This window comes from Leptodactylus fuscus, unplaced genomic scaffold (genome assembly GCF_031893055.1).
Source record: "Leptodactylus fuscus isolate aLepFus1 unplaced genomic scaffold, aLepFus1.hap2 HAP2_SCAFFOLD_190, whole genome shotgun sequence".
NCBI classification, from domain to species: Eukaryota; Metazoa; Chordata; class Amphibia; order Anura; family Leptodactylidae; genus Leptodactylus; species Leptodactylus fuscus.
In genome coordinates this window covers 140,976-154,269 of record NW_027440213.1, presented here as the reverse complement: position 1 = coordinate 154,269, position 13,294 = coordinate 140,976, and the positions used below count along the sequence as shown (strand labels likewise).

Genomic DNA, 13,294 nt, shown 5'->3' with positions numbered 1-13,294 from the left:
TAGTTAGGCAGGATTCGGCCAAAGCCTGAGGGGGCGGAGCATGACACACATAGTCTCAGGCCCCGCACTAGGCAGAACTGACCAGTGGAACATTCCTTTAAATTTAAGGGGCCATGCGCGTAATAATATATAAGTGTTGATCTTCTCAGTGTCCCGTGCGTTGCGCTCTGCCTGTATATATATATATATTCACATCCCGCCGTCTCCCCTCACATTATTCCCCAGACCCTCTGCTAGATTCTTTCTGATAGTTTCGGCGGCCCCGGGATCCGTGTTATTATTTTGTGTTGTTTTCGTACTTTTCTTTCTGTAATGGCGGCGCTGCATCGGCTCGGCGCTTTGTGAAAGATATTTAAATGAGGGATTAGGAAGCGGCTTATTCTTCTGCTGCTGAATTCGTTGCATCACACACGGTTGCCATGGAAATGGCTGTATTATTACCGATTCGCCGCAGCAATGGGATCGCAGCAGGTGGCGAGTTAGCGAGACGGGCGAAAAGGTTTCAGTATTCAAGACAAAAAGCAAAGGAAGAAAATAAGAAGTGAAGTCTAAGTGTGCGGCGCGCGACATCCCCCGCCCCGACGGAAAATGGCGCAGTTACAAAGAGGAGAAGTTTGAGGGTTTATGTATTATTCATCACTGAGAAGAAGAATGATAATTATAGGGATTGGAAGTAGAAAATGCTGCTCGTAGAGGATCAGGGTAATATGCACAAAATAGCGCCACACCTGTCCACTGGCTGTATGTGGTACTGCATGTAGAGAACATTCACTGCAATACCAGGCAGAACAGAGAGACAGAGCCCCATAACAAATGCCCCAAGACAGTGTCACCTACAGATCCCCCATAATAGTGTGTATCATTTTATCTATGATCTTTTGTCTTTCCATTATTTTACAGGGGACACATCCCAGACAATGGACTATGCTGGAGTACCTCTGATATCAAATAAAGTCTGTAATACAAAATATATCTATGGTGGGGTCATAAAACCGTCTATGCTGTGCGCCGGCTTCCTGGAAGGAGGAGTAGACACTTGTCAGGTAGTGAGAGAGAATTTATTAATTAGATATAAAACTCAACAAATAACTAAACCCTCCCTGAGAATCAACAATACCGGGCGCGGACGGATATTCTGTACTGTCACATAAATGTTATATCACATTGGAAATCCTAATATAATATTATATATAATACATACTATAATTCACTATAATACTACTCCTATATACAAGAATATAACTACTATAATACTAATATGTACAAGAATATAACTACTATAATACTGTTCCTATGTACAAGAATATAACTACTATAATACTGCTCCTATGTACAAGAATATAACTACTATAATACTACCTCCTATGTACAAGAATATAACTACTATAATACTACTCCTATGTACAAGAATATAACTACTATAATACTACTCCTATGTACAAGAATATAACTACTATAATACTACTATGTACAAGAATATAACTACTATAATACTACTCCTATGTACAAGAATATAACTACTATAATACTACCTCCTATGTACAAGAATATAACTACTATAATACTAATATGTACAAGAATATAACTACTATAATACTACTCCTATGTACAAGAATATAACTACTATAATACTGCTCCTATGTACAAGAATATAACTACTATAATACTACTCCTATGTACAAGAATATAACTACTATAATACTACTCCTATGTACAAGAATATAACTACTATAATACTGCTCCTATGTACAAGAATATAACTACTATAATACTACCCCCTATACACAAGAATATAACTACTATAATACTACTCCTATATACAAGAATATAACTACTATAATACTGCTCCTATGTACAAGAATATAACTACTATAATACTACTCCTATGTACAAGAATATAACTACTATAATACTACTCCTATGTACAAGAATATAACTACTATAATACTACCTCCTATGTACAAGAATATAACTACTATAATACTGCTCCTATGTACAGGAATATAACTACTATAATACTACCTCCTATGTACAAGAATATAACTACTATAATACTACTCCTATGTACAAGAATATAACTACTATAATACTACTCCTATATACAAGAATATAACTACTATAATACTACCTCCTATGTACAAGAATATAACTACTATAATACTACCTCCTATGTACAAGAATATAACTACTATAATACTGCTCCTATGTACAGGAATATAACTACTATAATACTACCTCCTATGTACAAGAATATAACTACTATAATACTACTCCTATGTACAAGAATATAACTACTATAATACTACTCCTATATACAAGAATATAACTACTATAATACTACCTCCTATGTACAAGAATATAACTACTATAATACTACCTCCTATGTACAAGAATATAACTACTATAATACTGCTCCTATGTACAGGAATATAACTACTATAATACTACCTCCTATGTACAAGAATATAACTACTATAATACTACCTCCTATGTACAAGAATATAACTACTATAATACTGCTCCTATGTACAGGAATATAACTACTATAATACTACCTCCTATGTACAAGAATATAACTACTATAATACTACCTCCTATGTACAAGAATATAACTACTATAATACTGCTCCTATGTACAGGAATATAACTACTATAATACTACTCCTATGTACAAGAATATAACTACTATAATACTACCTCCTATGTACAAGAATATAACTACTATAATACTGCTCCTATGTACAAGAATATAACTACTATAATACTACTCCTATATACAAGAATATAACTACTATAATACTACCTCCTATGTACAAGAATATAACTACTATAATACTACCTCCTATGTACAAGAATATAACTACTATAATACTGCTCCTATGTACAGGAATATAACTACTATAATACTACCTCCTATGTACAAGAATATAACTACTATAATACTACTCCTATGTACAAGAATATAACTACTATAATACTACCTCCTATGTACAAGAATATAACTACTATAATACTACTCCTATGTACAAGAATATAACTACTATAATACTACCTCCTATGTACAGGAATATAACTACTATAATACTGCTCCTATGTACAAGAATATAACTACTATAATACTACTCCTATGTACAAGAATATAACTACTATAATACTACTCCTATGTACAAGAATATAACTACTATAATACTACTCCTATGTACAAGAATATAACTACTATAATACTACTCCTATGTACAAGAATATAACTACTATAATACTGCTCCTATGTACAAGAATATAACTACTATAATACTGCTCCTATGTACAAGTGAATATAACTACTATAATACTACCTCCTATGTACAATGAATATAACTACTATAATACTACTCCTATGTACAAGAATATAACTACTATAATACTACCTCCTATGTACAAGAATATAACTACTATAATACTACTCCTATGTACAAGAATATAACTACTATAATACTACTCCTATGTACAAGAATATAACTACTAATAATACCTGCTCCTATGTACAAGAATATAACTACTATAATACTACTCCTAATGTACAAGAATATAAACTACTATAATACTACCTCCTATGTACAAGAATATAACTACTATAATACTACTCCTATATACAAGAATATAACTACTAAATACTACCTCCTATACAAGAATATAACTACTATAATACTACTCCTATGTACAAGAATATAACTACTATAATACTACTCCTATGTACAAGAATATAATACTACTATAATACTACCTCCTATGTACAAGAATATAACTACTATAATACTACCTCCTATGTACAAGAATAAAACTACTATAATACTACTCCTATGTACAAGAATATAACTACTATAATACTACTCCTATGTGCAAGAATATAACTACTATAATACTACTCCTATGTACAAGAATATAACTACTATAATACTACTCCTATGTACAGGGATAACTACTATAATACTACTCCTATGTACAAGAAATAACTACTATATACTACTCCCTATGTACAAGATATATACTATATAATACTAGCTCCTACGTACAAGAATATAACTACATAATTACTACCTCCTATGTAAAAGAATATACTACTATAATACTACTCCTATGTACAAGAATATAACTACTATAATACTACTCCTATGTACAAGAATATAACTACTATAATACTACTCCTATGTACAAGAATATACTACTATAATACTACTCCTATGTACAAGAATATACTACTATAATACTACTCCTATGTACAAGAATATAACTACTATAATACTACTCCTATGTACAAGAATATAACTACTATAATACTACTCCTATATACAAGAATATAACTACTATAATACTACCTCCTATGTACAAGAATATAACTACTATAATACTGCTCCTATGTACAAGAATATAACTACTATAATACTGCTCCTATGTACAAGAAATATAACTACTATAATACTACTCCTATGTACAAGAATATAACTACTATAATACTACTCCTATGTACAAGAATATACTACTATAATACTACTCCTATATACAAGAATATAACTACTATAATACTACCCAACTAGTACAAGAATATAACTACTAATACTGCTCCTATGTACAAGAATATAACTACTATAATACTGCTCCTATGTACAAGAATATAACTACTATAATACTACCTCCTATGTAAAAGAATATACTACTATAATACTACTCCTATGCTACAAGAATATAACTACTATAATACTACTCCTATGTACAAGAATATAACTACTATAATACTACTCCTATGTACAAGAATATACTACTATAATACTACTCCTATGTACAAGAATATACTACTATAATACTACTCCTATGTACAAGAATATAACTACTATAATACTACTCCTATGTACAAGAATATAACTACTATAATACTACTCCTATATACAAGAATATAACTACTATAATACTACCTCCTATGTACAAGAATATAACTACTATAATACTGCTCCTATGTACAAGAATATAACTACTATAATACTGCTCCTATGTACAAGAATATAACTACTATAATACTACTCCTATGTACAAGAATATAACTACTATAATACTGCTCCTATGTACAAGAATATAACTACTATAATACTACCTCCTATGTACAAGAATATAACTACTATAATACTACTCCTATGTACAGGGATATAACTACTATAATACTACCTCCTATGTATAAGAATATAACTACTATAATACTAATATCGATTGCAGTCTCAGGCCTTACTATAACTCCTAGGCAGCATGCCCGCTGCCTTGGGGTCATATTTGACGCAGACCTTTCCTTCACCCCTCATATTGAATCACTCGCACGTTCATGTCACCTCCACCTCAAAAACATCTCCAGAATACGCCCTTTCCTTACCAGAGATACACTAAAGACACTTATTGTCTCTCTGATTCATTCTCGCCTTGACTACTGTAATTCCTTACTAATCGGTCTTCCCCTCACTAAACTCTCTCCTCTACAATCTATTCTGAATGCAGCGGCCAGGCTCATCTATCAGGCTAGACGCTACAGCGAGGCCTCCGGTCTGTGCCAGTCGCTACATTGGCTGCCTATTCATTATTATAGAATAAAATATAAAGTTATTACTCTCATCCACAAGGCTCTCCATAATGCCGCACCTCCCTACATTTCTTCCCTCATCTCTGTCTACCGCCCAACCCGTGCTCTCCGCTCACTCAATGACCTAACACTTACATCCTCTATTATCAGAACCTCCCACGCTCGTATACAAGACTTTTCCCGAGCTGCACCACTTCTCTGGAATGCTCTACCCCGGACAATAAGATTAACTCCCAACTTCTACAGTTTCAAACGCAAACTAAAGACGCATCTTTTCAGACAAGCCTATCACAATTCCTAATGCACAAAATTGTCTGAACACTGTATAAGCAATGCCGCCCCTGCTACCTCTTGTGTCACCCCCTCTATCTCATAGATTGTAAGCTCTTTTGAGCAGGGCCCTCAGTCCCATTGTGTGAAATGACGTTCTTTGTTATGTATGTCTGTATCTGAACCCTATAAATTGTACAGCGCTGCGGAATATGTTGGCGCTATATAAATAAAATGTATTATTATTATTATTATTACTACCTCCTATGTACAAGAATATAACTACTATAATACTTCTCCTATGTACAAGAATATAACTACTATAATACTGCCCCTATGTACAAGAATATAACTACTATAATACTACTCCTATGTACAAGAATATAACTACTATAATACTGCCCCCTATGTACAAGAATATAACTACTATAATACTGCCCCCTATGTACAAGAATATAACTACTATAATACTGCTCCTATGTACAAGAATATAACTACTATAATACTACCTCCTATGTACAAGAATATAACTACTATAATACTACTCCTATGTACAAGAATATAACTACTATAATACTGCCCCCTATGTACAAGAATATAACTACTATAATACTACTCCTATGTACAAGAATATAACTACTATAATACTGCTCCTATGTACAAGAATATAACTACTATAATACTACTCCTATGTACAAGAATATAACTACTATAATACTACCTCCTATGTACAAGAATATAACTACTATAATACTACTCCTATGTACAAGAATATAACTACTATAATACTACTCCTATATACAAGAATATAACTACTATAATACTACTCCTATATACAAGAATATAACTACTATAATACTACTCCTATGTACAAGAATATAACTACTATAATACTACTCCTATATACAAGAATATAACTACTATAATACTACTCCTATGTACAAGAATATAACTACTATAATACTACTCCTATGTACAAGAATATAACTACTATAATACTACTCCTATATACAAGAATATAACTACTATAATACTACTCCTATGTACAAGAATATAACTACTATAATACTACTCCTATGTACAAGAATATAACTACTATAATACTACTCCTATGTACAAGAATATAACTACTATAATACTACTCCTATGTACAAGAATATAACTACTATAATACTACTCCTATGTACAAGAATATAACTACTATAATACTGCTCCTCTAGATATATCTTCTATAATACTGTACATTTTGTGTGGTCTTGTAGGGGGACAGTGGAGGTCCCTTGGCCTGTGAAGATAGAAAGGTTTGGAAACTGATGGGCACCACTAGTTGGGGTGTTGGTTGTGCCCTGCGGTATAAGCCTGGAGTTTACACCCGGATCACTTCTTTCCTGGACTGGATCCATATACAGATGGAGGTAATTGTGTACTGCCCCCTATGTGACACGTCGTACAGGGCTGCACATATACAGGGGGGTCTCTATAGTTTGGTAATACCCTCTTGCCCCGGTTTCCATATGATTGGGGTTCGGGTCTGTCTGAGGTAGAGCAGCAGCCCGGGGGAGCGTCACTTATAGGGAGACCCCGCAGTCACGTCAGTAGGAATGGACAGTTTCGGTGGATTCATATGGACATGACAGGTAGTGGGGCGGTATGACGGTTATTGGGGAGGCATTGTTGGGGGGGGGGGGGGGTCAGTCTGTCTGTTAGGGGGGGGCACTGCTGTAGATATTAGGAGATTGTGCCTATGTTTGGGGTCATTGCTGCAGGTACTTGGCCAGTATGCGGCACTATCAGTGCTTCTCATTATTAGTGGGGCCCGGTGGTATTTAGGGGGGCCCCTGTGCTGAGGGCCCTGCAGCTGTTATTGGGGGTTCTGCTGCCCGGACTGTAAGGCTGTTACAGGGTCATTGTGATACTTAGAGGGTTTGTCCAGGTCTTACAAGATGGTCACAGCATAAGCAGCAGATGTGACCTGCAGGTGGACATGGCCGGATGTGTTGCATTTCCTTGCAGCGCCACCTCAGGGGGGATAAAGCATTACAAGGTATTAGGGCCCCTGGAGTGAGGGGCTCGCCTTCTATATAAGGGGGTCCCAGAATGTGTCCCCCTCCGGCTCTGCACAGATAAGCAGGCGATGGTCAGAAGGGTGTGAGGAGCCTGAGCCAATATTGACCTGCAGAGGCCGGGCCGGGTGTTCTCGCCCTCTGTGCTCACACTGCAGAGATACGCCCGCCGCTCACTCCCATTATCTGCTGCCGCTCAGATTGTGCCTGTTTGGTTTGTGGGGCTGGTGAGGTTTATTTTACAGGAGGTTTCGTCACCAACATGTGAACACGTCTCTACTTCATGGGAATCTTAAAAAAATACAAAGTCTGTGGTCCTCCATTTACCAAAACCAGAAGACTTAGCTGTGACCCCGAGGCTGAGATACAGGGGGCTGAGATACAGGAGGCTGAGATACAGGAGGCTGAGATACAGGAGGCTGAGATACAGGGGGCTGAGATACAGGAGGCTGAGATACAGGAGGCTGAGATACAGGGGGCTGAGATACAGGAAGCTGAGATACAGGGGGCTGAGATACAGGAGGCTGAGATACAGGGGGCTGAGATATAGGAGGCTGAGATATAGGGGGCTGAGATATAGGAGGCTGAGATATAGGGGGCTGAGATACAGGAGGCTGAGATACAGGAGGCTGAGATACGGCAGGCTGAGATACAGGGGGCTGAGATACAGGGGGCTGAGATACAGGAGGCTGAGATATAGGAGGCTGAGATACAGGAAGCTGAGATATAGGGGGCTGAGATACAGGAGGCTGAGATACAGGGGGCTGAGATACAGGAGGCTGAGATACAGGGGGCTGAGATATAGGAGGCTGAGATATAGGAGGCTGAGATACAGGAAGCTGAGATATAGGGGGCTGAGATACAGGAGGCTGAGATACAGGGGGCTGAGATACAGGAGGCTGAGATACAGGGGGCTGAGATATAGGAGGCTGAGATATAGGGGGCTGAGATATAGGAGGCTGAGATACAGGAGGCTGAGATACAGGAGGCTGAGATATAGAAGGCTGAGATACAGGGGGCTGAGATACAGGAGGCTGAGATACAGGGGGCTGAGATATAGGAGGCTGAGATATAGGAGGCTGAGATATAGGAGGCTGAGATATAGGAGGCTGAGATACAGGAGGCTGAGATATAGGGGACTGAGATATAGGAGGCTGAGATACAGGAGGCTGAGATACGGCAGGCTGAGATACAGGAGGTTGAGATACATGAGGCTGAGCTATAGGAGGCTGAGATACGGCAGGCTGAGATACAGGAGGCTGAGATACAGGGGGCTGAGATACAGGGGGCTGAGATATAGGAGGCTGAGATATAGGAGGCTGAGATACAGGGGGCTGAGATACAGGAGGCTGAGATACAGGAGGCTGAGATATAGGAGGCTGAGATACAGGAGGCTGAGATACAGGAGGCTGAGATATAGGAGGCTGAGATACAGGAAGCTGAGATACATGAGGCTGAGATATAGGGGGCTGAGATACAGGAGGCTGAGATATAGGGGACTGAGATATAGGAGGCTGAGATATATATGGGGCTGAGATACAGGAGGCTGAGATATAGGGGGCTGAGGTACAGGAGGCTGAGATATAGGGGGCTGAGATACAGGAGGCTGAGATACAGGGGGCTGAGATACAGGAGGCTGAGATACAGGAGGCTGAGATACAGGGGGCTGAGATACAGGAAGCTGAGATACAGGGGGCTGAGATATAGGAGGCTGAGATACAGGAGGTTGAGATACAGGAGGCTGAGATACAGGAGGCTGAGATATAGGGGGCTGAGATGTAGGGGGCTGAGATATAGGGGGCTGAGATACAGGAGGCTGAGATATAGGGGGCTGAGATACAGGAGGCTGAGATATAGGGGGCTGAGATACAGGAGGCTGAGATATAGGGGGCTGAGATACAGGAGGCTGAGATACAGGGGGCTGAGATACAGGAGGCTGAGATACAGGAGGCTGAGATACAGGGGGCTGAGATACAGGAAACTGAGATACAGGGGGCTGGGATACAGGAAGCTGAGATACAGGGGGCTGAGATACAGGGGGCTGAGATACAGGAGGCTGAGATACAGGGGGCTGAGATACAGGAGGCTGAGATACAGGAGGCTGAGATACAGGAGGCTGAGATACAGGGGGCTGAGATACAGGAGGCTGAGATATAGGGGGCTGAGATACAGGAGGCTGAGATATAGGGGACTGAGATACAGGAGGCTGAGATATAGGGGGCTGAGATACAGGAGGCTGAGATACAGGAGGCTGAGATACAGGAGGCTTAGATATAGGGGGCTGAGATACAGGAGGCTGAGATACAGGGGGCTGAGATACAGGAGGCTGAGATACAGGAGGCTGAGATACAGGGGGCTGAGATACAGGAAGCTGAGATACAGGGGGCTGAGATACAGGAAGCTGAGATACAGGGGGCTGAGATATAGGAGGCTGAGATACAGGAGGCTGAGATACAGGGGGCTGAGATACAGGAGGCTGAGATATAGGGGGCTGAGATACAGGAGGCTGAGATATAGTGGACTGAGATACAGGAGGCTGAGATATAGGGGGCTGAGATACAGGAGGCTGAGATACAGGAGGCTGAGATACAGGAGGCTGAGATATAGGGGGCTGAGATACAGGAGGCTGAGATATAGGGGGCTGAGATACAGGAGGCTGAGATATAGGGGGCTGAGATACAGGAGGCTGAGATAAAGGGGGCTGAGATACAGGAGGCTGAGATACAGGGGGCTGAGATACAGGAGGCTGAGATACAGGAGGCTGAGATACAGGAGGCTGAGATATAGGGGGCTGAGATACAGGAGGCTGAGATATAGGGGGCTGAGATACAGGAGGCTGAGATACAGGAGGCTGAGATACAGGAGGCTGAGATATAGGGGGCTGAGATGTAGGGGGCTGAGATATAGGAGGCTGAGATATAGGGGGCTGAGATATAGGAGGCTGAGATATAGGGGGCTGAGGTATAGGGGGCTGAGATGTAGGGGGCTGAGATGTAGGAGGCTGAGATATAGGAGGCTGAGATACAGGGGGCTGAGATACAGGGGGCTGAGATGTAGGGGGCTGAGATGTAGGGGGCTGAGATATAGGAGGCTGAGATACAGGGGGCTGAGATATAGGAGGCTGAGATATAGGAGGCTGAGATATAGGAGGCTGAGGTATAGGGGGCTGAGATGTAGGGGGCTGAGATGTAGGAGGCTGAGATGTAGGAGGCTGAGATACAGGGGGCTGAGATATAGGAGGCTGAGATATAGGAGGCTGAGATACAGGGGGCTGAGATATAGGAGGCTGAGATATAGGGGGCTGAGATATAGGAGGCTGAGATATAGGGGGCTGAGATATAGGAGGCTGAGATATAGGGGGCTGAGATGTAGGAGGCTGAGATGTAGGGGGCTGAGATGTAGGGGGCTGAGATATAGGAGGCTGAGATATAGGGGGCTGAGATGTAGGAGGCTGAGATGTAGGGGGCTGAGATGTAGGGGGCTGAGATGTAGGGGGCTGAGATATAGGAGGCTGAGATATAGGGGGCTGAGATATAGGAGGCTGAGATATAGGAGGCTGAGATACAGGGGGCTGAGATATAGGAGGCTGAGATATAGGGGGCTGAGATATAGAAGGCTGAGATATAGGGGGCTGAGGTATAGGGGGCTGAGATTTTGGGGGGCTGAGATGTAGGAGGCTGAGATGTAGGAGGCTGAGATATAGGGGGCTGAGATATAGTTGGCTGAGATTTAGGAGGCTGAGATGTAGGGGGCTGAGATGTAGGGGGCTGAGATATAGGAGGCTGAGATATAGGGGGCTGAGATGTAGGAGGCTGAGATGTAGGGGGCTGAGATATAGGAGGCTGAGATGTAGGGGGCTGAGATGTAGGGGGCTGAGATGTAGGGGGCTGAGATGTAGGGGGCTGAGATATAGGAGGCTGAGATATAGGGGGCTGAGATGTAGGGGGCTGAGATGTAGGGGGCTGAGATATAGGAGGCTGAGATATAGGGGGCTGAGATATAGGGGGCATATTTAGGAGGCTGTATGTTGTGGTCCTTACATTGAGGGGCTTTCATAGTATCTGTGACATAACTAATGTGGTCAGCGCAGATTTTCTTTCCCTGTGTATTATGTCTGGTTTATAAGACGAAGTTACACAATTGTTACCTGCAAAATAACCAATACTCGGGGGTATTATACTGTGAGAGGGGCAGTAGGGGGGCTATAAATTGTGTTGGGGAAACTAAAGGTATAATATACTATGTGTGGGTCACTATTGGGGCAGTATACTATGTGTGGGTCACTATGTAGGAGGCTGAGATATAGGGGGCTGAGATACAGGAGGCTGAGATATAGGAGGCTGAGATATAGAAGGCTGAGATATAGGGGGCTGAGATATAGGGGGCTGAGATACAGGAGGCTGAGATGTAGGGGGCTGAGATGTAGGGGGCATATTTAGGAGGCTGTATGTTGTGGTCCTTACATTGAGGGGCTTTCATAGTATCTGTGACATAACTAATGTGGTCAGCGCAGATTTTCTTTCCCTGTGTATTATGTCTGGTTTATAAGATGAAGTTACACAATTGTTACCTGCAAAATAACCAATACTTGGGGGTATTATACTGTGAGAGGGGCAGTAAGGGGGCTATAAATTGTGTTGGGGAAACTAAAGGTATATTATACTATGTGTGGGTCACTATTGGGGCAGTATGGGGTTATGATACTATGTTGCAGTATTATATTGTATGGGGTTATGATACTATGTTGCAGCATTATATTGTATGGGGTTATATTACTATGTTGCAGCATTATATTGGATGGGGTTATATTACTATGTTGCAGCATTATATTGGATGGGGTTATATTACTATGTTGTAGCATTATATTGGATGGGGTTATATTACTATGTTGTAGCATTATATTGGATGGGGTTATATTACTATGTTGCAGCATTATATTGTATGGGGTTATATTACTATGTTGTAGCATTATATTGGATGGGGTTATATTACTATGTTGCAGCATTATATTGGATGGGGTTATATTACTATGTTGCAGCATTATATTGTATGGGGTTATGATACTATGTTGCAGCATTATATTGTATGGGGTTATATTACTATGTTGCAGCATTATATTGTATGGGGTTATGATACTATGTTGCAGCATTATATTGTATGGGGTTATATTACTATGTTGCAGTATTATATTGTATGGGGTTATATTACTATGTTGCAGTATTATATTGTATGGGGTTATATTACTATGTTGCAGCATTATATTGTATGGGGTTATATTACTATGTTGCAGTATTATATTGTATGGGGTTATATTACTATGTTGCAGTATTATATTGTATGGGGTTATATTACTATGTTGCAG

General features: G+C 40.3%; 1 protein-coding gene across 1 annotated transcript in view; it reads left to right on the top strand.

Moving 5' to 3' along the window:
* The window catches only part of LOC142187319 (transmembrane protease serine 3-like), a 62,205-nt gene that overhangs the window by 20,018 nt on the left and 28,893 nt on the right, over positions 1 to 13,294 (top strand). The window contains exons 9-10 of the mRNA XM_075261543.1: positions 901 to 1,043; positions 7,132 to 7,284. Coding sequence (XP_075117644.1) covers positions 901 to 1,043; positions 7,132 to 7,284 — 296 coding nt within the window. The remainder of the gene's footprint in view (positions 1 to 900; positions 1,044 to 7,131; positions 7,285 to 13,294) is intronic.